General features: G+C 55.3%; 2 protein-coding genes across 2 annotated transcripts in view; one reads left to right on the top strand and one right to left on the bottom strand.

Moving 5' to 3' along the window:
- Positions 1 to 1,608: 1,608 nt before the first annotated feature.
- HYI (hydroxypyruvate isomerase (putative)) lies at positions 1,609 to 4,153 on the top strand. Its single transcript, XM_050306759.1, has 8 exons — positions 1,609 to 1,804; positions 1,872 to 1,983; positions 2,715 to 2,829; positions 2,944 to 3,022; positions 3,195 to 3,244; positions 3,430 to 3,499; positions 3,693 to 3,827; positions 4,023 to 4,153. Exons 1-8 carry the CDS (start codon positions 1,609 to 1,611, stop codon positions 4,109 to 4,111), a joined length of 846 nt encoding a protein of 281 aa, XP_050162716.1. The 3' UTR covers positions 4,112 to 4,153.
- Positions 4,154 to 4,382: 229 nt separating this feature from the next.
- The window catches only part of SZT2 (SZT2 subunit of KICSTOR complex), a 51,461-nt gene continuing 32,402 nt past the window's right edge, over positions 4,383 to 23,441 (bottom strand). The window contains 28 exon segments of the mRNA XM_050306760.1: positions 4,383 to 5,069; positions 7,202 to 7,270; positions 7,370 to 7,486; positions 7,806 to 8,307; positions 8,573 to 8,695; positions 8,896 to 9,079; positions 9,342 to 9,555; positions 10,140 to 10,214; positions 10,592 to 10,672; positions 11,580 to 11,620; positions 11,623 to 11,669; positions 11,793 to 11,998; positions 13,877 to 14,002; positions 14,343 to 14,422; positions 14,600 to 14,870; positions 15,315 to 15,497; positions 15,968 to 16,098; positions 16,382 to 16,509; positions 16,622 to 16,754; positions 17,564 to 17,661; positions 18,104 to 18,270; positions 18,457 to 18,626; positions 18,977 to 19,174; positions 19,295 to 19,483; positions 21,347 to 21,431; positions 22,048 to 22,212; positions 22,643 to 22,761; positions 23,210 to 23,321. Coding sequence (XP_050162717.1) covers positions 4,926 to 5,069; positions 7,202 to 7,270; positions 7,370 to 7,486; positions 7,806 to 8,307; positions 8,573 to 8,695; positions 8,896 to 9,079; positions 9,342 to 9,555; positions 10,140 to 10,214; positions 10,592 to 10,672; positions 11,580 to 11,620; positions 11,623 to 11,669; positions 11,793 to 11,998; positions 13,877 to 14,002; positions 14,343 to 14,422; positions 14,600 to 14,870; positions 15,315 to 15,497; positions 15,968 to 16,098; positions 16,382 to 16,509; positions 16,622 to 16,754; positions 17,564 to 17,661; positions 18,104 to 18,270; positions 18,457 to 18,626; positions 18,977 to 19,174; positions 19,295 to 19,483; positions 21,347 to 21,431; positions 22,048 to 22,212; positions 22,643 to 22,761; positions 23,210 to 23,321 — 4,158 coding nt within the window. The 3' untranslated portion in view covers positions 4,383 to 4,925.

Raw genomic sequence — 23,441 nt, 5'->3', positions numbered from 1 at the left:
CCCCACCACTAGCATGGCACATGGCCCCAGAGCTGCAAGTAAATCCACTGCGTCCTGTCAGGGTAAAGTGACAAAAACACCGTCCTGCAATGCAGGAACCACAGTTATAACAAGAGAAAATCAATGCAATATATTACCAGGGACATAAAGATGCCATTAATGCTTCAGCACAGGGCCCAGGAGCTTCACCTGCCATCAGCAGGGCAGGTTTGCCTGAGGAGTCCCCACGTTCCCATCTGGCTGCTGGGGTCACCCACAGGCTGGGGCTCAGCCCTGTGTTTATTCACTGACACCCTTTCCCCCCAGCAAAGCTTTCCAGCTCCACACACCAAAATCCTGGGCTTCGACCCTGCCAGGTGCCTGGGCTGCAGCTGGAGATGCAGCTGGGACTGCTGGGGCAGGAGCACTGCATGGCCTCAGCAAGCACCTTTCTGAGGTGCAAGAATCCAGTGAAGATGCAGCCCCTGGCCAGGCAGGTGCCACCCCTCGTTCTGGGGCTCCCCATGACTGCACAGCTCTGCCACCCACCCACCTGCACTCAGGCACCTCCTGGGAACGACTGAAGAGGATGACAACCCCATGCACCACAGAGCGAGCCTGCAGGACACCTAAAAGGTGCAGTGCTCCCCTGGCATGGTGGCTGGAGGCAGGAGAAGTCTGTGTCCTGGGGACATGCACTGGGGACACATGTATTAGGGACATGGATGCCACTCCCTGCGATGGAGAGTTTGGATTATTACTAAGAAATTGAGCCAAGCCTATTCTAATTGATTAATCAATAGCTTTAATTGAGTTGAGACTGTAGCAGGTAACTTCATCACTGCTTTCCCCTTGGCTGGCACTGCCCTGACCTCCCACCAAAACCTGTTGCTGTGGCTGGCATCTGCCCAGGTGGTGCTGCCGCTGTGCTCTCCCAAAGAGAGCACTCCAAACACTGCAAATTCCTGGGGCTTGAAGTTTTCTGGGGCTGCAGAGGGCTACTGCAGCAGTCGCAGAGGAGCCGGACCATGCAGGGCAGGCAGGTTGGAGTCCCCACGAACAGGGTGAGTACAAGGGGCTGCAAACTGCCCACGGCTCATGGTGCCCCTTCTGCCAGCCGCGGCACAGCCCCTGGGCATGGGCTGGACCCGTCACACACCCTACCCGTGATGCCTGCGAACGCACCTGGAGGCACAGGGAGCACCGGGATGGGGAGTGGGAACACGGGGATGCGCACAGGCACCGCCGGGGCCAGGCTCCTGCACGGTGGAGCCGCAGCTCCGCAGGAGCGGAGAGGAACATTTTATGGTAAAATATGCAGAGCATGGGACAAAAGGAGAGAGCGTTCCTTGCATAATGAGACACTGTGAGAGACAGGCTCCCCGGGAAACCAATTAGCAGGGCGCTCTGCGTGTGTCGGGCCAACACCTGGCGAAAACTCCCCAGAGCGGGCGCGCCCCGTCCCGCAGCCCCCCCGGCGAGGGCAGGACCCCCACGCGTGTCACAGCGGCGGGGACCGCTCACCCGCGGGCACGGCCCGGAGGGCAGAGCGCTGGGGCCGAGAGCGGCAGGGGAGCGGCTGAGCCCAGCCCTGCCCCGCTGGCGGGGCTCGCACCGCCCCCGCCCGCCATGGCGCTGCGCTTCTCCGCCAACCTCTCGTGGCTCTTCCCGGAGCTCCCGGCGCTGCCGGCGCGCCTGGAAGCGGCGGCGGCCGCCGGGTTCGGCGCGGTGGAGGCGGCGTGGCCGGCGGGCTGCCCGGCCCAGGCGCTGCGGGCCGCGGCCGAGCGGGCGGGGGTGCGGATCGCCCTCCTCAACATGCCCCCCGGTACGGCCGCGTCCCCCGGTGCGCGGGGCGGCCGAGACCCTCCGCTGAGCCCGCCCTTCTCTCCCAGGGGACCCGGAGGCGGGCGAGCTGGGGCTGGCGGCCGTGCCCGGGCGGGAGGCCGCGTTCCGGCAGGGCCTGGCGGCGGCCGTGCAGTACGCCAGGGCGGTGGGCTGCCACAGGTAGGTGCCGGAGCCTCTCCCGGGCAGTTCCTCTCTGGGAGCTGCCAGGCACTCGTCTGACCCTTCCCTTACCCACCTCCGCACAACAGTCCCCGGGAAAATCCTCCCTTTTTCCTCCCCAATTACACCAGGCGTTGCCCCCAGGACACCACCAGAGCTGCTTTATTGAGGCCACGGTGCCTGGAGGCAGCAGAGACACCGTAAGAGATACAATTAGCCTGGCACGCTTCCCTTCAGAAAACCAACGGGGCCCTTTTATTGCATTTACTTTGCATCATTCTTTCCTGTTGAAACTCGGCCCAAAGCCCTGTAGATGGCAAGGACCAGGCAGGCCAGAGGCTGCCCAGACCCCTGCTTGTACAGGCAGAGTGAAAAGGTTTTTATTTGCACTGTTCACCTTCCCCCAGTGGTGGCTGAAGAGCCTTGCTCTTGGCAGGGCAGTCCAGCATGGGCCCCTGTCCCCTCCCTCCTCATGGCCAGCGAGCAGTGAGAGTGTCCAGCCTGTCCCTGGAAGAGGCAGCATGCCAGCTGCCCCTTATGCTGGCCTTGAGGCAGCCCTAGGAGCAAAACTGACCAACCAACCTCAGGGTGAAAGAGCTGGAAGCAGCTGCTGAAAGAGGAAAGAATCAAGGTCTGCGATTTGTCAGGCAAAAGGGTCAAAGTCATCCCTCTGTGTACTGAGGCGGAATAGCGTGTGTTGCTGCCAGTGGCTGATTTCTCCGTGTCTCTAGGATCCATGTGATGGCTGGGCGGGTTCCCGTGGGCGCAGACCGGGCTGCAGTGGCTGGCGAGATGGAAACCACCTTCATTGAGAATCTCAGATATGCCGCTGACCTCCTGGCCCAGGTAAGTGGGGAATGTGTCCTGCTCTGGGGGTGCAAGCTCTTAGGCTACCCAGGAACATCCCAGCAGCCTGGCAGGGGAAGTTATACTCCACAGGGTGACATTACTTTGTTACAGGAAAACATGATTGGACTGGTGGAGCCCATTAACAACCGCATCACTGACCCTCGCTACTATCTGAACACCCCACACCAAGGTAAGGCAGACATCAAGAGACTCCTGCAGAGGAGGATCCCCAAAGTCTGAAAGGCAGGAGGTTGCCTTACCAGCCCAGAGATGCTGAGGGAGCTCAGCTGAGGAAGTGGTCTCAGGGCTTCATGAAGCTTCCACCCTGGGGGCTATGGTCTCTTTATTTCTTGCACCCTTAGCTGCTGCCATCCTGGAGAAGGTGGGACGGCCCAACCTGAAGCTGCAGCTGGTGAGTCAGCACTGAAGATCTCCATGGCCCACCCTCCACCAGGGAATTGTACACAGGCCTACAGGGGAATTCTGGTGGGCTGTGGGCTTGTTATCCTCTCCTGAGAACGTGGAGAGAGAGACAGGGCCTGCAGCACAGCGCACTGGTGAACAGCTGCATCCTGCATCTTCCTCTCTCCCCGCCAGGACCTCTTTCACTGCCAGATCATGGATGGCAATTTGTCACGCAACCTGGACACGTACTTCCCACTCATTGGTAATGCCCTGCACCCAGACCGGCTCCTCTGTGGCCGTGGGGCAGGAGTGGCTTTGAGATGGAGCCCTCCTGCCCCAGGCTCTGCTGTGGCTGCCTGAGGGTGTGGGGCTGCTCTTGGGTCACCTTGTGTCATGGCCAAAGAAGGCTCCAGGCAGGGCTGCCTTGGGCACGGCCTCTCCCATTCCCTCCCTAGGTCACATCCAGATTGCACAGGTGCCAGGGCGGCACGAGCCCGACAGCCCTGGGGAGTTGAACTTCCCCTACATCTTCGAGCTCCTGGAGTCCCTTGGCTACACTGGCTACGTGGGGTGCGAGTATGCTCCCAAAGGTGAGTGGGCCTGCAGGTCCCCAGGTCAGGGCCAAGCATGGACCAGCTGGCTGGGTACTGTGCAAAGACAGGCAGCTCCTGGGGAGCAGCAGGTAGCAGGTGTCAGAGTCCCTACCTGGGAATGAGAGCTCTGTCCTGAACAGAAGCTGCTCCAGCTTCTCCAGCTGCAGCAGGAAACCTTGTCTGTCACTGCAGGAGACACCCTGGAAGGTCTGGGCTGGCTGCGCTCCTACTGGGAGAGCCGAGGGCTGCAGCATGGTAGGACCAGCAAGGCAGCCGAGTAAAACTAGAAAACCATGGGAATAAAAGACAAAGCAATGGCTTAACAGAGGAGCACGTGTCTTTTCTAGGACTGGGGGGGATGGGATGATTACTAGAGCAACATTAGGAGCATCTATGTCATATTTCCCTTCTCCAGGCCCTGCTGGGTCAGCCCAAGCAACTGGACCCCCATCTACACAAGTACCGTCTGTAACGTCGTATTTAGGGATGGCTCAGGCAGCACTGTAGGTGACTTCAGGTACACAGGCTTTCCACATCCTAGCCTACAGCAACTGAGCAGAGATCTGGTTCAGTTTATTTCACAGATACACCAATAGCTTAAATATACACCTCCATAAAACCTTTCTATGGTCCAGTTCACCTTTCCTGTCCCATCCAGTGCTCTCCTGAGGAAGACAAAGGGCCAGAAGCAGTCAGTCTCACTGCCTGGAGCCCTGAAGTCCAGGAGTCTTTCCTCAGAAAGCCAGAGTGCTGTGTGTGCTCCTCTGTGCCTCCCCAGCAGGCAGAACTCACCTGCAGACGCCAAACCATGTCCCTGAGTCGCTCTGCTTCAGCCAAGCCACAGTGGCCACGCTCCTGTCCTTGTGGTTCGGTTCAAGGTCATTCAGTATCAAACCCACCGAAAACAGCACACAAGGGCCACACCAGCCCACCAGGCTCCCCAGTTCAGTAGCCACGTGTGCCACTGGCAGCGCTGCCTGCAGTGCCCAAGCACAGGTCCCCTCACAGACCTGCTCTTTCCCATCTCCACGCGTGGCACGGCCGTGCTGAGGTCTGGCACGTGTCTTGCACCAAGGAAATAAACGGGTGCCAGTGCTAGAGCAGGCCCGTCCAGAGGTTGAAGCAGGCAGTGTTGATAACTGACTCCAGGTGGTGGTATGTTGACACAAGCTGTGGCAGAGGACTCTCGCTGTTCTGGGGCTGCACTGGGAACGGCTCCCGGAAAACCACGGTGAGGCTCTGCCAAGAGGGAGGAGAGGATCAGGGGGCAGGATTCAAACAACCGTGCAGTCCCTAGTCCAGGTGTGTGAGCACTTCTTTTGTCGGTTTTAGGCAAATACTGGGAGAAGTCCCAAAATGCCAATAGCACTAATTAGGCTAGTGCCTTCTCCTGTGACAGAGCATGTTTAAGCCTCCTCACAGTTTTTCTGGGGGAAATTAGATGCAAGGACTTGCCCACTCTGTCCCCGCTCTCCTGCATCTGCAGTTATGCCAACCCCAGCAGCAGCCTCAGGAGAGGAGGGGATCCTCCACATAATAAGGGGCTTTGAGGGAAATTGGAGGGAAATTTCTTCTTCCAAGGCAAAGAGTAGGAGTGCCACTAATGGGGAAAGGGAGGAGATTAAATGTAATAACTGCTATCCTAAAAATAAGTGCTGCCTGCTCCATTCTGATTAGTGACTGCACTGACAAGGCAGGGCAATGGCACAGGGAAGCAGGGAACAAGGTTCAGAAGAACAGGTTGCAGGACTGAAGCAGAAGAAACGTGAGTGACTCTGTGCTCAGATCAGCAGCATGGAGGCAAGACACAGGGACTGGATGTTCTCCAGAGCTGAAATGCAGCACATCTAGTAGCCAGGGTCCCTAACAAACTGGTAAAGCCATGAGAAGAGCTGGGTGACTACAGAACAGAAAATGCACCACCACCATTTAAGAGGAGAAAGAAAGTGATTCGTGAACCCAACTCCAACAGCGTGCAAGGCTTCAGAGCGGGCTGGGAGAGAAAGAACCACGAGGGAAATGCAGCTCAGCGTTACCAAAGTGGTGTGCTAACGCTAAATTTCTCTTTGATAAGGTAATATTTCTAGACAAAGGAATCATGGTACATCTTATCTAAGCTTCAGGAAGGATTTGATGTGGTGCCACATGGGAAATTTAGGTAAGCTGAAAAGATGGGAATTAACTCAAATTATAAGGTGAGGATGGCAGTGCTGAAAGGGGAAAGGAGAGAGGTTACAAATGGAGTTCCTCCAGGACAGGCTTTGGGACTCGCGTTGCCCAGTACTTTAATGAGTCTGGTACACAGATGAGGAACGTGCTGATAAAATTTGAAATTTGAAGTACTAATACAAAAGATAATTGCGACAATGCAAAAAAAAAAAAAAAAAGCCTGAGAGAGCTTTGAGAGGCCACAGGAATGGGATCAATGCTAAGCACAAAATACAGTGTAAAGAACACAAAGGATTTCTGTTACAAGATGGGAGCCACTAGGAGAGGGGATGGAGGGTCTGGGTGTATCATATCTCTGATCACAAGGTGAGACTATGACCATTAGGTGGCAGGAGGCACTGAGAAGCCTTCCAGCAGGCACCACCTGCTTTTGAGACGGAGCACAATTTATTTACAAAGGGATCAGTTATGCTGCAGTCTCTGCAAAAGCCTCACTGTGGACAGAAGCCTCATGTAGGTGCCCTGCTCTCTCATGGAGCTGCATTCCCTGTGACCCATCCTGTGCCCTGCCTGGGAGCACAGCTGAAAGAAAAGTATTTTTGCCCTCACGTCCAGTGAAGGCAAAGGTCCTTGCAGGTTTAGTGGGATCCTCACAGTGCAGGTCCCCTTCCCTTCTGCCCAGGTAGGAAGAGCCCACAGCACTGGTGACCCCTCCCAGCCAGACCCAGTGTGATCTGGCTTGGACTGAAAACAGGACGACTCTTTAGCCTGAATAGAGACAGCTGAGAGAATGATCCAAAAGCAACCCTGTGAAGGAAAAGAGGATCAAGTGCTCACTGTTTTCTAATGCAAGAGCAAAAGGGCATTACATGGAAAGAACAGTAGGAGCTTCATAAACAAGCCGAAGAGCTCACCTAAATTGCAACTGCCTCATGGAGCTGCAAGACAGAGGAAATCATGGATGCAAGAAATTAACCAAAGGAAAGCTGTGGAAGGCTATTAAATAAATGAAAAATCTGCTTCTAGCTCGGGATGGGCCTGAGCTACAGATTTTCAGATGTTGGGAAAGTATTTAAGGGAGGTGTTACAAGCTCCTTGACCTGCCCTTGTTCTCATGCACACCTGGCCTTGGCCACTGCTGGATCAGTCTAGACAGATTCTTGGCCTAAGCCAGCATAGCTGTTCTGTTCCCAAGCGCTTACCGTCTTTCCCGAATGAGAATCCAGAAACACAAGGACGAAGCAGTCCGTGAACTTCTGGTTGAGCACGACCTGTCAGGAGAGTCACAGCACATGTCAGAAAGGAGACAGAGATCCCAGGACGGGGACACAGGGAGGGAGGCTGCAGGTGGGTGACGGGCTGTGTCCTACCAGATACTGGGTGCCGGTTTCGGCGTTGTGGAAGTGCCGACAGCTCTGGGGAAAGCGGCTCAACAGCACTTTGATGAGGCTCTGGTACCAGGAGACTGTCATGGTGAGGAAGCATTCCTGCAGGCGTGGAAAAGGACTGATTTGAGCCTCCCTCTAGCCTTGGCAGCAGCAGCCATAATGCTGCAGCAGCCTTCAGACCCTGGATCTGATGCATCCCTCACAGCCCACTGATCCATGCTGACCAAGAGCTATTTACTCTCCTCAGACAGGTCCATGCAGTCTCCCCCTCCCGCTGCCAGCTAGGAGCTCTGTTCCTGCCTCTGCCTTCCCACCAAGCAGGAAGAGACGTGTCCTGCAGGCCCTTCACCTGCCACCCCACTCCGTCCCGAGCGGAACAGCAGCTGCTGTGCCCTGTGACTCCATCCCTGCCGCTCACCAGCTGGGGGTCGACATCCGCAATGGATTTCCCGTGCACGGCGTCGAGCAGCTCCTCCAGCTCCACCAGCGAGAGCTTGCCCAGCTTCAGCTTGTCGGACGCCAGAGGCTCCAGAAGGAAGAGGCGCTTCCAGAGGTTGTCCCTGCGGCAGTGACACTTGGCCAGCTGCACCATGCTGCTGAGCTGCTTCTGGGCTGAGGCCACCTCAGAGGCCAGCAAGGGGAAGAGCGGTGAGGTGTAGAAGAGCCCCGGCCCCAGTTTGACTTGTGTGCCCCCCGCGTAGAACTCGCCGCTGTCCTCCACGTCCTGCCACAGCTCCCGCTCTGCTGGCAGCTGCCGCCCCAGGCTTGTCTCCGGCTCCGCTGCCTCCCAGGCTGCCCGGCCCACCACAGGCTCCAGCACTTCCCGCTGCAAGCGCGGCAGCTTCTTGAAGCGTCGCATGTCGGCCGTGAGCCGGGGAAAGAGCTCCCGCTGGCTGGTCATGATGACGTAGAAACGCAAACTGAGAGCAAGGAGACACTTGTGACCTGGGGGAAGGGCTGCTCCCCTCTCAGCTGCACTGCAAAGGAACCACAGGCCTCTCTGTCCCTGACAGAAAGGGTGCTTCTCTGCCCACACAAAGACAGACACCACACGGCCCAGGTCCCCACAGCGATCCTCCCCCAACATCAACAACCCTGCCTGTGTTGTCCCAGACAGAACCAGTCCCTCCCAGAGCCCTCCTCCCCAGCCAGGAGGCTTTGGTGTCATGGGCCCCCAGTGCTCACCGGAGCATGCGTCTCTCTGCCTCGCTCTGCTCCTCGAACGGTGCTGCACTGTGACACACCAGAAGGGACACATCAAAGTCATCGTGATGACGCAGACCTTCAGAGTCCTTGTAGGAGCCCGAGCTGGGAGCAAAAGCACATCAGTATGAAGGGAACCTCACTTTGTTACCCCAGAGCTCTTGGTCACAAGAGAACCATTGGGCATGGGGAATTCCGCATAGCAGGACTCCTCAGAAGTGCTACGGGAAATATTAAATGCACGAGCACACGTGCACACCCCAGGTTGCCACCAATCTCCAGCAACCTGCAGCAGACACACTCACCTGTTCCAAATAGAGACCAGTGCATACTCGTTCTGCTCCGTGCCTGGTGCTCCCTTCTTGCTGTCGTTGCCTGTGGCCGGTCGGGCCATGCGCAGGGGTTTCATGTGGTAGGTGTTGGCGTGGTCAGCGATGTAGTTGTACAGCTGGTGTGCAGTGATCATGTTGGTGGGCAGGGCCAGCGTTCCTGGTGGGAAAACACACTGCTGTCACAGGACACACTCCGTGCCTCTTACCCGGGCAGAGCAGTGTCCTACAAACTACTCCCTGGGACAGAGCAACCTGCACCCCACAGCAGGGCAGCAAGGACTTCCCCTGGAGCTTGGCCCCTCATGTCACCCTCACCCTGTCATCTCCCTGAGTACTCCAAAGGTCGGGTTTATTTGGAAGCCTTATGCCACGTTAGGCTGGTGATCAATCCCAGGTCGATCACACGTTGAACTACATACCTTGGAAAATGTGGTTACGGCCGAATTTGGGGATATCGGAGTGGTGGGCAATGAAATCCTCCAGGAAGCTGGTGAGATGGTAGCCTTGGCGGAGGGTCATGTGGGAGCCCAGCAGGTACTGGTGGACTATACGCAGGTGGAAGTCGTAGCTGAAGGAGTGCACATGCATGAGGTCCCGCACCTTGTCACACTCCTCCGTGAAGAGCATAGAGAGCTGTGGAGGAACAGGGAGTCAAGGCAGGAATGCTACCAGCCCCTCACACCCTCCTGTGGAGCCCTGCTGACCACAAGGCACTGCAGACCCAGTGCAGCTGCCCCAGCTCAGAGCAGGATGCAGCCCAGAAGCTGTGTGCACAGTGCAGACAGCAGACCTGCAGGCCTGGCCCCAAAGGATCCAGCCTGGTGGCTCATTCCACACCTGACCTCTCTCCTGGTCTCCAGCAGCAGCACAGACTAATTGGCACTGCCTCCCTTTTGGCTTGAGGCTCATCCCTGCCTTGAGCTGAAAGCCACGTGGCTGTGGAGGAAGACACAGCCTCCTTTCAGCTGAGCACTGCTCTGCACTGCCTGATCCCCCCCAAGGGGTACAGAACACACCAGTACAGGACACACCAGGGCTGAAGCCCCAGCAAGTTCTGCAGCTACAGGCTCTGCCCAGTTCTGCTTTTCCACAAAGAGGAAGCAGAACCCTCCAGAACCTTCTACACCTCAAATGCCCACTCTGTTCCAGAGATCACTGCCTCCCCCAAAGTCTTTCCTGACTTTGAGGAGCATCAGCCGTGCTGGCCAAGCCGTTACCTGAGAGTTCACCGACTGGCCCATGGGGATCCGTGAGCACTCCAGCGCGTACTGCTTCACACAGAAGTAACAGCCCTGGAGGAGACAGCACGTGAGCACAGAACAGACCTGGGGATTCTCCAGGGAAGGAGCACAGTCTTCAACCTCTGGGCTGGATCCCGGACACTCTCGACCCATGTTCTGTCCTCCCCTCCTGTCTGAACCAAGCCAGAGCAGCCAACACGTGGCTGAGCACAGAGCACCCTAACTGAGTGGTGAGCACTTCCTTATCCCTCCTCCAGGCAACTTTTACTACTCTGAGCCCTGAAGAATCATCCTCAGCTGATCCACGGTCCTGTAGCACCATAGAAGAAGCAGGACAAGAAATTGTGTGTCCCTGCTGCTCTCCTCGTCACTCCCTCTGTCACCTCTGAACCCCCAGAGATCCTACTTTGTTCCTTGTTCTTTCCTACCTGGAAGGCCAACTCCATGAGCACAATCCCACCCGGAAGAGCTCTCTGTAGATGGTAGGTGGCAACAGCAGGGCTTGTGCTCTGTGAAGAGAAGGACAAAGCTGAAGAGGCTCTCTGGCACACCAGGCTGCCACAAGGCCCTGTGGCAGAGGTGGAAATAGAGGAGCCTCATCAACTGAGCAATCTCACTGGAGGGGAGAGCAAACATGCCAGAGCTGACAGTGAAAAGAATCCTAACAAACCTAATAAAACAGCCTTTGAGAGAGCACACCAAGCACACTGCCCCCATCACCTCCTACTTGCTCAGGACAGGATGTGTCTATAGTCTCTACAGTTTGAGGACTCTGGTAGCCAAGGAATGATACTGTCCACAGAACCTCTCTCCCTGCTGAGGTCTCCCCAGACCATCCCATCTGCCTGACACAGCAGCTATCACAGACACCCACTCTAGACTCAGAGTTTGGCTGCCAGCAAATTCATTCACTCTTAAGTTGCTCCAGCAGACTGCTCTCCCCTCATTTTAACTTCAAGGTGTTATCCACAGTCCTGCACCAACATCAGCCAAAGGCATGTGCCAATAAAATGTCAGAGAAGGTGAGTAAACACTATGTGCTCCCACCATCCTGGGTGATCAAATGAGGCACAGGTGGTTTCTGCCCTCCTATGGATTCCTCTTCCAGGTACTTGCCTATTCCGTCTTGTAAGCTCATGTTCACCAAACTCAGGTAAGCTCTTGCTGTTTATAAAACCTTCTGATGATGTCCATTATCTGCTGCTCAAAGAAACACTCCCTTTAGTTTTGAAACTGGCTCCAAACACTTTTATTTGATTGGTGTCCAGGTGTTGCATTGATTAAGACAGCAAAGTCAATCCCTTTCTCACATCCTTTCTGCATGAAACTCATTCAAAAGTCAACCAGGAGAACTGCTCCACTCCACAGCCTGACTTCCCTCCTAGTTCCAACCCTTGTTAACACACATGCACTCACCTTTGGACTCCCCTCAGTTTTTGGCTTCGTGTAGGAAAAGACCCTCTGCCCTCCACACCCATGGCTGCCAGAGCTCGGATCCGGCTTGTGCTACTGGAAATGAGAGCAGAGACAGCCTTGAGCAGGAGCCAAGACCTCCTGCTGCATCAAACCAGGGCACAGCTCAGTGTGTTGGCTCTTCTCCAACACCAGGGTTCCCTGAGCGTCACTGACCTGCGAGTGGTAGGCGAGGGTGGCCGCACCTGCACCAGGATGAAGCCCATGCTCTGCAGGTACTGGATGTACTGCTGCAAGAAGGCATTGCACATCTCCTGCAGCCAAGGCTCCTCCTTCACCTTGCAGGGCAGGGATTCTGCCGAGTCACAGCTGTGGCTGCGGTCTCTGCCCGACGCCGTGGAGTCGTTTGAGCGGTGGCGCTTCTGGAAGGGAAAATAAGTTCCTAAGGAGGCCTGCTGTGACTGGCCCCAAAAGATGACACCAGGTGCCCTGGCTGAGCAGAGGGCAGATCTGTCTCTGCCAGACAGCACTAACAGCTGTTTCCCCAAACACTGCCACTGCATGTGCCAAAATGCAAGATCTGAGATTTACCCAGCCATGGACTGACATAAGAGCACTGCAACAGCCTGCAGGAAAAGGGGACCTGGCAGAAGGGGAAAATTCACATCTGTCCCCAGAGAACAGCTTTCACCAAGCGTTAGTGGCTCACAACTGCTTCATGCAAAGCTCAACAGAGCTTCAGCTCCTATTGCCATGGTATGAGTCCAATCCCCTTATGAATCCTGCAGACTTCTCAAGATTTACTAGGAGTTCAGTAGCACTGAAAAGGAATAGTGTTTCCTTCTAAACATTTTGAATCCTCCTCTGGATGCCTTTGTGCTGTGAGAGACTGAGGTTTCTTTTCTTCATCTCTCTACTTCAAGGCTGCAGCTTTGTTACGTGTTTCTATCTGCCTTTCTGTCTATCCATTCCACCTACCACAAGGGCTGTCCCTTTACCTGGCATCTCTCCAGGTACTCTCTGACCTTCTCCACATCTCTCCAGTTCAGTGCCTGTGCCACAAGATGCCTGGTCTCACACTGTCCAGATGAAGACATTACTACACAAGTATTTTAGCAACTTATTAGAATATTACCCATTATATCAACACCCCTTTCTGAGGTACTCTAACCAGTGTGTCTACTGTATCCAACTGTTCACAAATTGAAGAAACCCACTTCAAAGTCAGAAGATACAACAGAGCTTCAATACAGAGACATCTGCTCTGTACAGGCTCTGCAGTGAGTGTACAATACAGAAGGGTTCAATTTTCTCACCACAGTTGTGGGTTTGGGTGTTTTTTGTTTGTTTGGTTTGGTTTGTTTTTGGTTTTTTGGTGGGTTTTTTTGGTGTTTTGTTTTGTTTTTTGTTTGTTTTTTGTTTGTTGGTTGGGGTTTTTTTATTGGTTTTGTTTGGGGTTTTTTCTCTGTTTTACTGGGAACCAGGTCCCAGCTGCCACAATAGCTTTCATTTCACAGGCTACTCAGGTACCTCTTGAGTTCCTTGCAGTCTTTGTCTGTTCTGACCACTCTGAACAGCCCTACTGCACTGCAAAACCAGGCATCTCATATGCACCAATAAATGATCTGGAGGTACAGAACCCAACACACCACCTTGAAACCCCTGCTGCCAGGCTCTTCAAATTCAATAACCCATTTTCATTTTGCTCTGTTCCAAAAACAAAGTGAAGTTTTCACTCTGTGATGATGCTTTCCCTTTCACTCATGAGTGCTCAATTTCCGTAGCAACCTCTGCTTAAAGACCCTGTCAGAATCCTTCTGACATTTTGATAAATTACAACGGCGTGTTCTTCCCTTCTGACACACAAATAGTCCGTGAACAGCCAGTGTGGGATCTGCACCAGTTAAGAGTCTGTCAGGTTGCAACCTGCTAGGGATTCAGCTGGTTTGCTTTCAACTGTTCCATCTATTTGCTGGGTCCAGGAAAGGTTTATCAGGTCTGGCTGCTGAATGCATAGGGGAAGTTTTGCTTCCCCAACAGTGCTGAGCGATGGCTTCGTTAGACTGAGCCCTGAACTCCCTGGGTAGAAAAGAAAATTAGTGTTCCCTGGGGATGGTGTGCCTGCAGGAGAAAGGCTTTGAGGACCCAAGGACTTTTCTCAGTCTCCATCTTACAGGGTACAAACTCATCCTGTAATGCAGGGGTGAGGTCAGAGCAGCCCTGCCTTGGGAAACGGTTGCAAAGCCATCCCTTGTCCCAGTGCACAACACCCGAGGCCCCTGGTGCTCGCTGACACTCACCTTCCCCTCCACCTTGCCCAGCTGGTCTGTCTGGATTTGCTGCCGGAAGGCTGGGTCAAAGAGCAAAGGGGTGGCACAGTAGTGAACCAGGCGCGAGGATTGCTTCAGGGTCTCCAGGTCTGCCAGCTGCACGGCACCAGAGGAGCACGGTTACAGCACACACCTCTCATCAAGGCTGGGAACAAGTCGTCCACAACACTGCACTGCTGCCCAAATGCAGATCAAATGGGGGAACTCCCTGCCTTCCAGCCTCTCCAGTGCTGGGCAGTGAGGTCCCATGCCCAAGTGCGGTGTCAGGGCCCAGCAACCCCAAAAGTTCAAGGAGAGAACCACTGCTCCACTGCCAAGCACCATCCTGACCATAACACCCTGCTCAGAGTGCCAGTGCTCCCTTTGCCCCAGGGAAGCTGGTGCTCCCAGTGTGCTGTAAGAAGGCCCAGCTACCCCCTGCCCAGGCTGCACTCACACTGATAGGCATGTTGGACTGCGCCGATCTCTGCTGCCAGGTAACAAAGAGATTTTCTATCTTCATCTGCTTCTCCAGTTCTGGAAGAAATGGAGCAGCCACGAGAGCATCAAGCCACAGCCACAAGTATTGCCACTCTCCTTCGCTCCCACCCTAAACAGGCCATAACCCATCCCACAGAGAACTCCCTGTCAAAACTCCCGTTCTGCTCTTTCTGAGCCCCTTTTCCAGAAGCGAGATGATTTGTTAGGCTTTACCTTTCCTCTCCATGCTCTTGATTTCCAGGAACTGGGTCCCGTGCCAAGCCACCGGATCGAAAGGCCCCACATCAGGTCCGTGGGGGATGCGCTTGATGGTGGTGACGTCCCGCAGAGCTTCGTCAAAGGGCACCACGTCGGGATGGAAGTGCAGGGGTGGCAGATTGCGGGCAGAGCTGCTCAGCCGGCCCTGCTCCTTGCTAGGTGGAGGACACGGGCTCCGGATCAGTGCATCCACCTCCAAAGTGGAGTTCAGGAAAGGATTTGGCTCCTAAGCAAGCAGACACAGCCATGAAAGCCTCCTTACTGCCAGCCTTGGAGCAAGAAACCACAAGAACAGAGTAAACCCAATTTTGGCTATCTGAAGACATCTCTGTTAGCCTTCTCCACTACCTGTCCCAAGAAGAGCAGGCCTAGCCCCAGCACGGCCCTATGGTGCACTGGGAAGCCCATTCCCCAGCCTCCTTCACCCTAAATAATTCAGTCACAAGTAACTGCTGCCAGCAGTAGGACCTGGCTTCCCTTTCCACCTCCATCTCCAAGAGCAGACAGCAACAGCCCGGCTGGACATGGTCACAGTGAGACACATGAGTGCCTGGGGATGCCCTGCCAACCAGCACACAAAGCACAAAGGTGCCTGCAACCTCCCCCAGATCCCCAGACTGCCAAGGCCTCTCCTGAAGAAGAAAGGACTATCCTGCCGGGGATGCCCTACCTGCTTGCTGTCCTCGTGCCATGGTGTGTCCATGAAGCAGTGGTGGTGGAAGAGTCCCATCTTCTGGCTGAGCAGGCAGTGCACGATGTGGGACCGGGCATTCTGCCACTGCAGCAGGCGAGTCAGGGAGCAGTTCAGGTTGGCCCCCAGGTCTGGGGACCAGTTATAGGTGTAGACTGTTATCTGGAGAGAAAGGAAGGGTAAAGGACATGCTCAGAGAGGGCCTGCATGGTGGTACAGGCTGCCCCAGGTGTTCTGGGTGGTACTTGCTGCAGTTGCAGCCAGTTTCAGATGAGAAGGCTGGGGCAGGGAGAGTGACAGCAGCTCAAGTTACAGCCCCCTGTTATCAGCCACAGCAGTGGTGGTGCTACTTGCACTGGCAACACAAGTGCCCAGATGTGAGCAGGAAAAAGGCAGTTACAGCCCACAACAGGGTAGCTCAAGTCAAGAGACAGCGAGGGCTGCTGCCCCTGGCACTTCCCAGAGTGTTGCAGAGAACCCACAGCTCTGCTTGTGGCACAGACCCATCCTGCACAGCTGTTCTGGAGGTCTATTGCCTATGGAAGGCTGGCTGCCTGCAGAGGCACTCTTCCTGCCCTGGGCCAGCTGGGAACAGCCCTTCAGGAGCAACATCACACAGGCACCATCACTACCTTCTTGTCAATGATCTCCATGAAGAGGAACCTTTGCCGGGGCACCAGGTCTCGACCAACAAGGCTGGGATCAGAGCCCCTCTCTGCTGAGCTGAATTCCATGGCCTCAAAGCGCTGGAGCCCTTTGTGAGCTGCAAGAAACCACAGTTATCACCCTCAGCACCAGTTCATCCCACTCTTATGTTCCACGTGCCACTGAAGTGGCATGACAGGATGTTTTGCCACAGTGCTGCTCAGTTCATCTTGAAATAAGCTGATACAAGCCAATTTGAGAATAAGGTCTCAGGAAGCAAAACCACTGCCCACCTCTGGGCACAAAGAGTGTGTCCCAGCAAGAAGGGGAACCCTGCTCATAAATGTCCCGCCCCAAGAGCCCCCAGCACACAGTCCTGGGGACTGTGGCCAGGCACTCACCCTGTTCTGTGCTGCAACGCCACTGCTGGAAGTTGCGTCCCAGCAGGATGAAGTGTCTGATGGTGGCAGGGCGAGGGGTGGCACTCTGGCCGGGCTTATAGGGCAGGAAGGCAGTGCCTCGATGGTAGCTGTAAAGAAGAGCCCCAGAGGTGGCTGGCACGTTGAGCCATGGCAGTAGAGGCACAGCTGATCAGCATTTGCTGGGTTGCCAAACAGCCGCCTGTGAATCCCGTAACTCACCAGATCTGCTCAAACACCTTGACAGTGGTGTCGCTCGCCAGGGCAGTGACCAGGTTCACCACTTCCACTAGGATGGAGGACAGGAGGAAACGGGAAACCATCTCCAGTGAGCACTGCTGCACCGACGGGCACCCTGCACGGAAAAGTTACTGTAGGACTGGGTGTCAAACTGCCCCAGAGCCACATCCTGCCCACACGAGCAGTGGAGAAGGCTACGGTCCTGAGGCAACCAGAGGTGGAGAACAAGAACCTTACATGGAGAGGACAGAGGCAGAAATAACCTCTGGCTTCCTGCCCTGGCCCAAAAGAAGGCCCTTGACCAAACTCCCTGTATGCTCTGAGCACAGTGCTTTATTCCCACACTTACTCCTTGTTCCCTAGCTTACTCCTCATCAGAGGAAGAGGAGAGTTCCACCTTGCCAGCAGGTGGGAGAGAATGTACAAACAACAAAGTGAAAGGTAATCAGAAAGCAGCAACCAGGGCAGCCACACAAACCCAAATCCCTCCATATGAAGGGCATCCCTCCTCCTCTTTCTCCCTCCCTGCAAGAGTAAGGGTCTCCCACGGAACCTCACAGTTCCAGACCATGTTGCAGAGACTCATCTAGGAGCTAAGTCACTACCACAGCTGGCTGTTGGAGTCCAAAAGCTGCTGCAGCCAAGTCCAGGAAGCCCAGGACAGAGAGCATGGCAGACATAGCCACAGCCCTTAGCAGGTTTGTTTAGATGCAATGACACATGCCAGGACTCCTGTCACAGCCTTCTAATGCTGATGCTGGCCTCGAGACCCACAGAGCTCTGGGGACAGACAGGGTGTGTAACTAGGCAGGTATCAGCAAGGGATGAAGATGGATGGTGCCAAATGAGGACTTATCCTGAGAGCTCTGGGCAGAAAGGCCCATTCCCAGCCCACCTGGAGGAGCTGGGGCCTGAGACACATACCCAGGTGGTTCATAAATGCCATCCACTGCTGGCAGGTTTGATTGAAGAGCGGGTGCATGGTACCCACATCCCCTTCTTCCAGCTGGCAGGTTCGGCGCCTGGGAAGAGGGAAGGGAGGCACAGTTATACCAGATCAGTAAACAGCAGTGAAGGCACAAAGTGCACCAGCCCCCTCCCAGCTCCAGAACAGAGCCCCAGGAGCCTCCTTTTTGGGTTGATACAATCCCTGAGCTGGGTTGCTCTTGGTCAGTAGCCATATGAGTGTCAAGGGTTGCACAGGGCCCCCACAGTGCAGAGAAGGGATCTCTGGCAGTGAGAACCAGCTGTGCTCCCAGAAGCACTCCAGCAAAAAGGGCCAAAGCTTTGTGTGTGGAAAGCAGCTCTCCTAAACGGTCTCTGTAAGGGAGAAACTACAGGGAAAAGGAGTGTGGTCCAGAGGGCTGAGACACACATAGAGCCAGCAGGATGTCTGGCTGTGGAGTGATGTACAGGAGATGGGGGAACAACATTCTGGCTGCCCAGCCTGCAGGCTGTGCTTACCTCTGTGCCTGTTCCAGTTCAGCCGTGGCTGTGGCCCGATCCTGGCTCAGGTGCTGCTTGACATTCTCAGTCTTGTGCCTCCGCCTCGTGCGAGCCTCTTCTGGTCTCTCCAGCACAATGTCATCAGTAGTCTTGGGGCTGCCCAGCTCTGAGGACTCTGCCTTGCTCTGGGGGTGAAAAGGGTAAGTCAGTGCTGTGCACATACACAGCCTAGCCAGTGCCCTGGTCTCAAAGCCTCTGCTGCCTGCCTGGCTTCCCACCACCAGCCAGATCACTCCTCTCCATTCCTCCTGGCCTGACACACCTTGAAGACTTACAGGCCCTGCTCCCCACTGGTCCCTCAGCAACATTACCAGCATGTCCCAGAAGCTGCGGCGTCCCAGCTTGCTCGTGGGCGTCACTGGCTCTCCAGAGCTGGGCGAGGGGGCAGAGGTGAAGTGCAAGGGTGGAGGACAGCTCCTGCCAGCCCCACCACTGGCCAGCGCCAGGCCCTTGGTCTCTGACATGGTCCTCCTTAGGCCTCCTGTGGAAACAAAGCAAATCAGACTCCACAGAGCCTCCTGCTGTCAAGTTGCTGGTGTCCCCCTGTGCTCCACTTGTCTGGCCAGAGCCTGGCTGGAGAGAACTCTCAGTAACATCCAGCAAAGTGGATTCAATCTTTGGGAGCAGGTTATACCTCTTGCAACACTAATATTCATGATGCTTCTTCCCCAAGACATCACACAGCAGAGTTTGCAGAGGGCAGAGCAGCTTCCTCCCTCCCAGCCTGCCCAACCTGATTCCCCCCCCAAGCACAGAGAAGCTTCTGCAGGCCAGGCAGGAGGAGCAAGGCTGGCTGGAGGCTCAAGGGGGACATCCTGGCCGGCCTCTCACCCGCAGAACTCAGGTCCTCCAGCTCTGCAGGACTCAGGGGGCAGGCAGTTTCCACGCAGAGTGGGGCTGGCAGCACGAGGAACTCCATGACGGCGTCGCAGAGCGCGTGGCGCAGGGCCCCGCGCAGCTTCTCCGACAGCTGCAGCAGGCTGATGTTGCCCTTCTCCCAGATATCCAGGCGCACCAGCACGCAGGGTTCTGTGGGGATAGGGCAGTCCTGCATGGCTCTGCAACCCTGCCTTCACCAGCCCTCCTCGGTGCCCCGGGGGCTGCGGAGGCAGCAGGCAGCGGCAGCTGATGGCCTGTTTCACTGCCTACCTGAAGGCAGGGTGTCAGCCTCTGGCTGGTGCCTGCTGACCGCAGTGAGGCTCTCGAAGTCAGTGTCCTGCAGCAGGCCCGTGATGGGTGAGGAGGAAAGCAGCTTCAGAGGGTCAGGCCTCTCCCCGTGGGGCAGCAAGGTGGGGCTGCCGTGCTCATCCACGAATGTCAGCGCAATGCAGGCGATCCCTGAAGGTCAGAGCCCGAGACAGCCTCCATCAGCCCAGCATCAAGTACACCCCTACAGTGCCTGCCTACAGCCTTGCCACCCCACAGCTGGGATCATCACATCCCCTTGAGTTGCACAGTGTCACATGGCAGGCAGGGCCCACAGGAGGGGAAGCAGCCAGGGAAGCAGAGGGGGGCTGTGCCTATGGGGTAAGAAGCAGGCATTTGGCACAGGGTGTCCCCATCATTCCGAGAATCTCACTCCTGCAGAATCACAGCAGATTCTGCCTTGTCCTGCAGGAGCTTCCTGGGTTGTCCAGCCCCATATGCAAGAGGAAAGTATCTCCATTTGCACCAGGAGGGCCTTTATGCAGATTGATCCAGGATGGGGTTCACCATCCCTGTCTTCTGAAAGGGCAGAGTACGAAGCCCAGATACTCTTCAGCAGCCCTTTCCAGGCTGTGAAGAACCTCGAGCCCCTGGAGACATGACACCTTGTTGCAGATTACACTCACAGCCCCCTCCTCACTGCCCAAGCAAGATGAGGTGCTTCCCCACGCACTCCAACAGCAGGGCTGGGGACAAGGCAGGCTGACATCTGGTCAGCCTGGAGTCACTGCAGAGGAAAATTCAGACCCTGCCTGGCGCCTCTCTATGCTGAGCCCTGTGAACACACACCAGGACAGTTCAGAGACGCAGAGCAGCAGTGTGGTTCCTGCTCCACAGCCCACATGCTGTGAGCCCTGGGCCACACAGGAGGAGCCCTGCTACAGACCAGAGCAGAAACAAGAGCTGACTGCCCATGGCCCAGCTCAATGGCAAGGGCACCAGGGAAGCAGCTGTGAGGTACAAACCTCACACTGTAACCCTGGATGTTCCCACTTCCTCTCAAAGCCCCTGGACTGACTAAGCCAGCACTCAGGTGCCACAGCAGCTGAAACACCATGTCTCCTCAGAGAAGAGATGCCTCTTTGGACCTGTGGGAAAAATGATGCAGGACTCTGGAAGTCACTGCTTGCAAGCTAACAGGGCAGCACACAGACCCTCAGCAGTTGGGAACTGCAGAGCTGCCACCTCAGGGCAGCAGGTTCTGTTTGCTCGTTTATCCAGCCAGCAAGAAACAGGAGGCTCAGCTAAATGGACACCCACACACAAACACACAGAGGAGTCAGAGCTGAAGCCACAACACAAGGAAAACAAGAACAGCAGGGACCAGAGGGGCCAGGGAGCTGCATGGGAAAGGGACCCAGAGTAAAACTTGGAGCCACAGGTGCTACCTTGGAAGTGAGAGAGTGGAAAGAGGTGCTGCACAAGGTCCGACATGGTACCTACACAACAGAAGAACATTCAAACAGTGCACGAGGGGCACAAGACACACAATGGCCAGGTGACAGACACATGGCCTGGACAAAAAAAAAAAATGACATGACAGCCTGCTGCAGGATGGGTCCTATCCAATCCCTGCTCCAGCATTCCAGAGAAAAGAGCAAGGACATCGCCACACCGCAATCCCAAGTTCAGTTACATGCTTCCTGCTTTCCTTTTGCAGCAAGGCTCCTGCAACAACTGTCCCTGCTCCCTGTCCCCTCCAGCCCCACATGGAGGTGTCATTGTGTCTTGCCCCACAGCTGCTGCAACCTAGAGCTGCTCCCTGCAGCGGCAGGTCAAGTTTAGCAAGCTGCTCTATGGGAGGCCTTAGTTTGTTCCACCACGCACGCAGAGGTGTGCAGTCCCTCAGGCACACACCTTACTCCCCTTCCAGCCATCAGAGGAACACACAACCACAGCACTGGCCCTCCTCAGTCACTCATAACTCTCCAGCATGGGAAGTAGCTCCCCTGGGCACAGCCCCATACCCTGTTTCAGAAGAGTTGAGCACGATACCTTTTCCACCAGTGCCTTGGCCACCCGGCTTGTTGTACAGATAGAGATCCTGGTCAGGGATGCTCCCGTTGTGGTTGAAGTAGTGCTGAGGAGAACAAGGAGGAATACTGACAGAGATTAGAGAGCTTGCCTTAACTGGAAGCAGAGGCCTAAGTACGTGCAGAGCTCATCTTCAGACCTGAAGCAAGCAAATCCAGACCTACTCAAAACATTTGCCAACACAACCTTTGCCACTGTTGGGCTGAAGGAATCCCTTACAGCTCTCTGCAGAGTTATGTGGCACTATATCATCTGGCCTCACCCTCTTATCTTTGCTATGGCCATGCTGAGGGGCTCTCAAATTTTTATTATTGCTGATGTTTCAGTCCTTAGATCTGAGGGAACCATGTGAAGAGCCAAGTTCAGCTTTGAAAGGGATCTTCTCCCACGGTCCTGGGAGATGACTGTGAGCATGAGCTTTGTGGTTGCTGCTTTTTGCACAGGAAGTGATCGCTTGTATGAAAGCAAGGCCTGTCCAGGCCAATCAGGATGTGCTCAGTTCTGTAAAACTCCTCGCAGGCTTCAAGATTTAGTGTAAGGTTAGAGAGAACCTGACATGGAAGAGCTGGGAACACGGTGTCTGGGCTGCCAAAAAAAAAAAACACCCCTGGCAAAAGGTAGAGGCTGGTCAGACTGCTGTCCCAACTGCCAGCCCTCCTCACCTTGAAGTGGTGCTCCACGTTGCTGTCCGTGTACTTGGGGGTGTGCAGGAAGATGAGCAGGTTCTGGCGCAGGTAATAGGCCACGGCGTGCAGCCAGGGCAGGGCCGAGGGCGGCAGCGTGAACTGCAGGACCTCTGTGGGTGGCGTCCCAGGGGGCTGGATAAACTGCACACACAAGGTTTTCAGACTCAGCTGGGACAGCAGGATGCCCTGGGGCTCTAATACCGATACAAATTATGCCAGTTGGTTCTGCGAAGGGAGAGCGTGGTGGGCAGAACCCACACACAGCGCCCTGAGACAGAACACAGAATATCCTGAGCTGGACGGCACCCACAAGGATCGTCGAAGTCCAGCTCCTGGCCCTGCACAGGTCAGCACCAAGATGTGGGCAGACATTCCAGAAGTACTCACAGGGAAGCCCTGCCATGCTGCAAACCCAGCAGAGGGGATCTCCCACCTATGCTGGCACTCACACAGTATATGTCTCAGTGAACACTAGCCTGACCAAGCATTGCAGCAGGGAACAGGATGCAGAAAATTGTCCTGGTCTTGTTCTGGTCTCTGGGATGAACAGAGCAGATAAGCAGTGAGGTACCTCCACATCTGCTGGGGTCAGCTTGCAGTTCCGCACCAGCATCACGGTGATGATATCCAGGGTGGCCTCATCCAGGCGCCTGCGCAGCACCTTCACCAGCTCGTCTGTGATCTCGGGCCCTGACAAATAAGCAGAGGCATAAGCAGCTTCTTCACCCCATCCAATAAGAATGGTCAGAGCCACCCCTCCCTGCCTATTCAGGATGTACCACCCCCACACTCACTTCCCACTGGGAGCATGACTTTTCCCACCATCAATTTCTTCAGACACCTTTTTCTATAGGTTCAAGACTGCTGGTGCAGTAAGCAAAGACAAGTGCACTCCTGCATAGGGAAAGCTGGCACAAGCCACCTAGTCTGCAGGAGGTTTCACTGTGGGCTGTGGATCCTTTCATTACATTTTCACCCACACAGAACAGAGAGCAGCTCTGGGCTAAGGAAGAGCAGCTTGTTCAGGAGAGAGATACTTCCTCTGTTCTTCAAGCAAAGAGGACAGGAAGCAGAGCTCTATTCCTGTGCTTTTTTACATCAGCACAGTCCATCTGCTGCCAGGTTCTATTACACATACCTGCTGGGGCAACACCATGGACCATGAGCTGGATGTGCCTGTCTATCTGTCCCACAGGGCGGGCAGAGTCCACACTGCGGCACGAGGCTGTGTCCAGAGAGGAACGAGAACCCTGGAGAAGCAAAACCAGCTTCCATGTGAATTCTAGATCCATCACTGTTCCAGGCTGCCAGCAGGGTCAGGCAGAAGCCACCCAGTGCTACCCCACTCCACAAATCTACAATGTTTTATC

This window comes from Myiozetetes cayanensis, unplaced genomic scaffold (assembly GCF_022539395.1).
Source record: "Myiozetetes cayanensis isolate MyiCay16 unplaced genomic scaffold, myiCay2020 scf12, whole genome shotgun sequence".
NCBI lineage: Eukaryota > Metazoa > Chordata > Aves > Passeriformes > Tyrannidae > Myiozetetes > Myiozetetes cayanensis.
The sequence above is the reverse complement of the archived record's forward strand: the minus strand, read 5'-3'. Positions and strand labels throughout refer to the sequence as shown.

Coding starts and splice junctions, on each gene's coding strand:
- HYI (XM_050306759.1), top strand. CDS start 1,609: ATGGCGCTGCGCTTCTCCGCCAACCTCTCGTGGCTCTTCCCGGAGCTC. Junction 1,805..1,871: donor CCTCCTCAACATGCCCCCCG/GTACGGCCGCGT, acceptor CTTCTCTCCCAG/GGGACCCGGAGGCGGGCGAG. Junction 3,500..3,692: donor CACGTACTTCCCACTCATTG/GTAATGCCCTGC, acceptor TTCCCTCCCTAG/GTCACATCCAGATTGCACAG.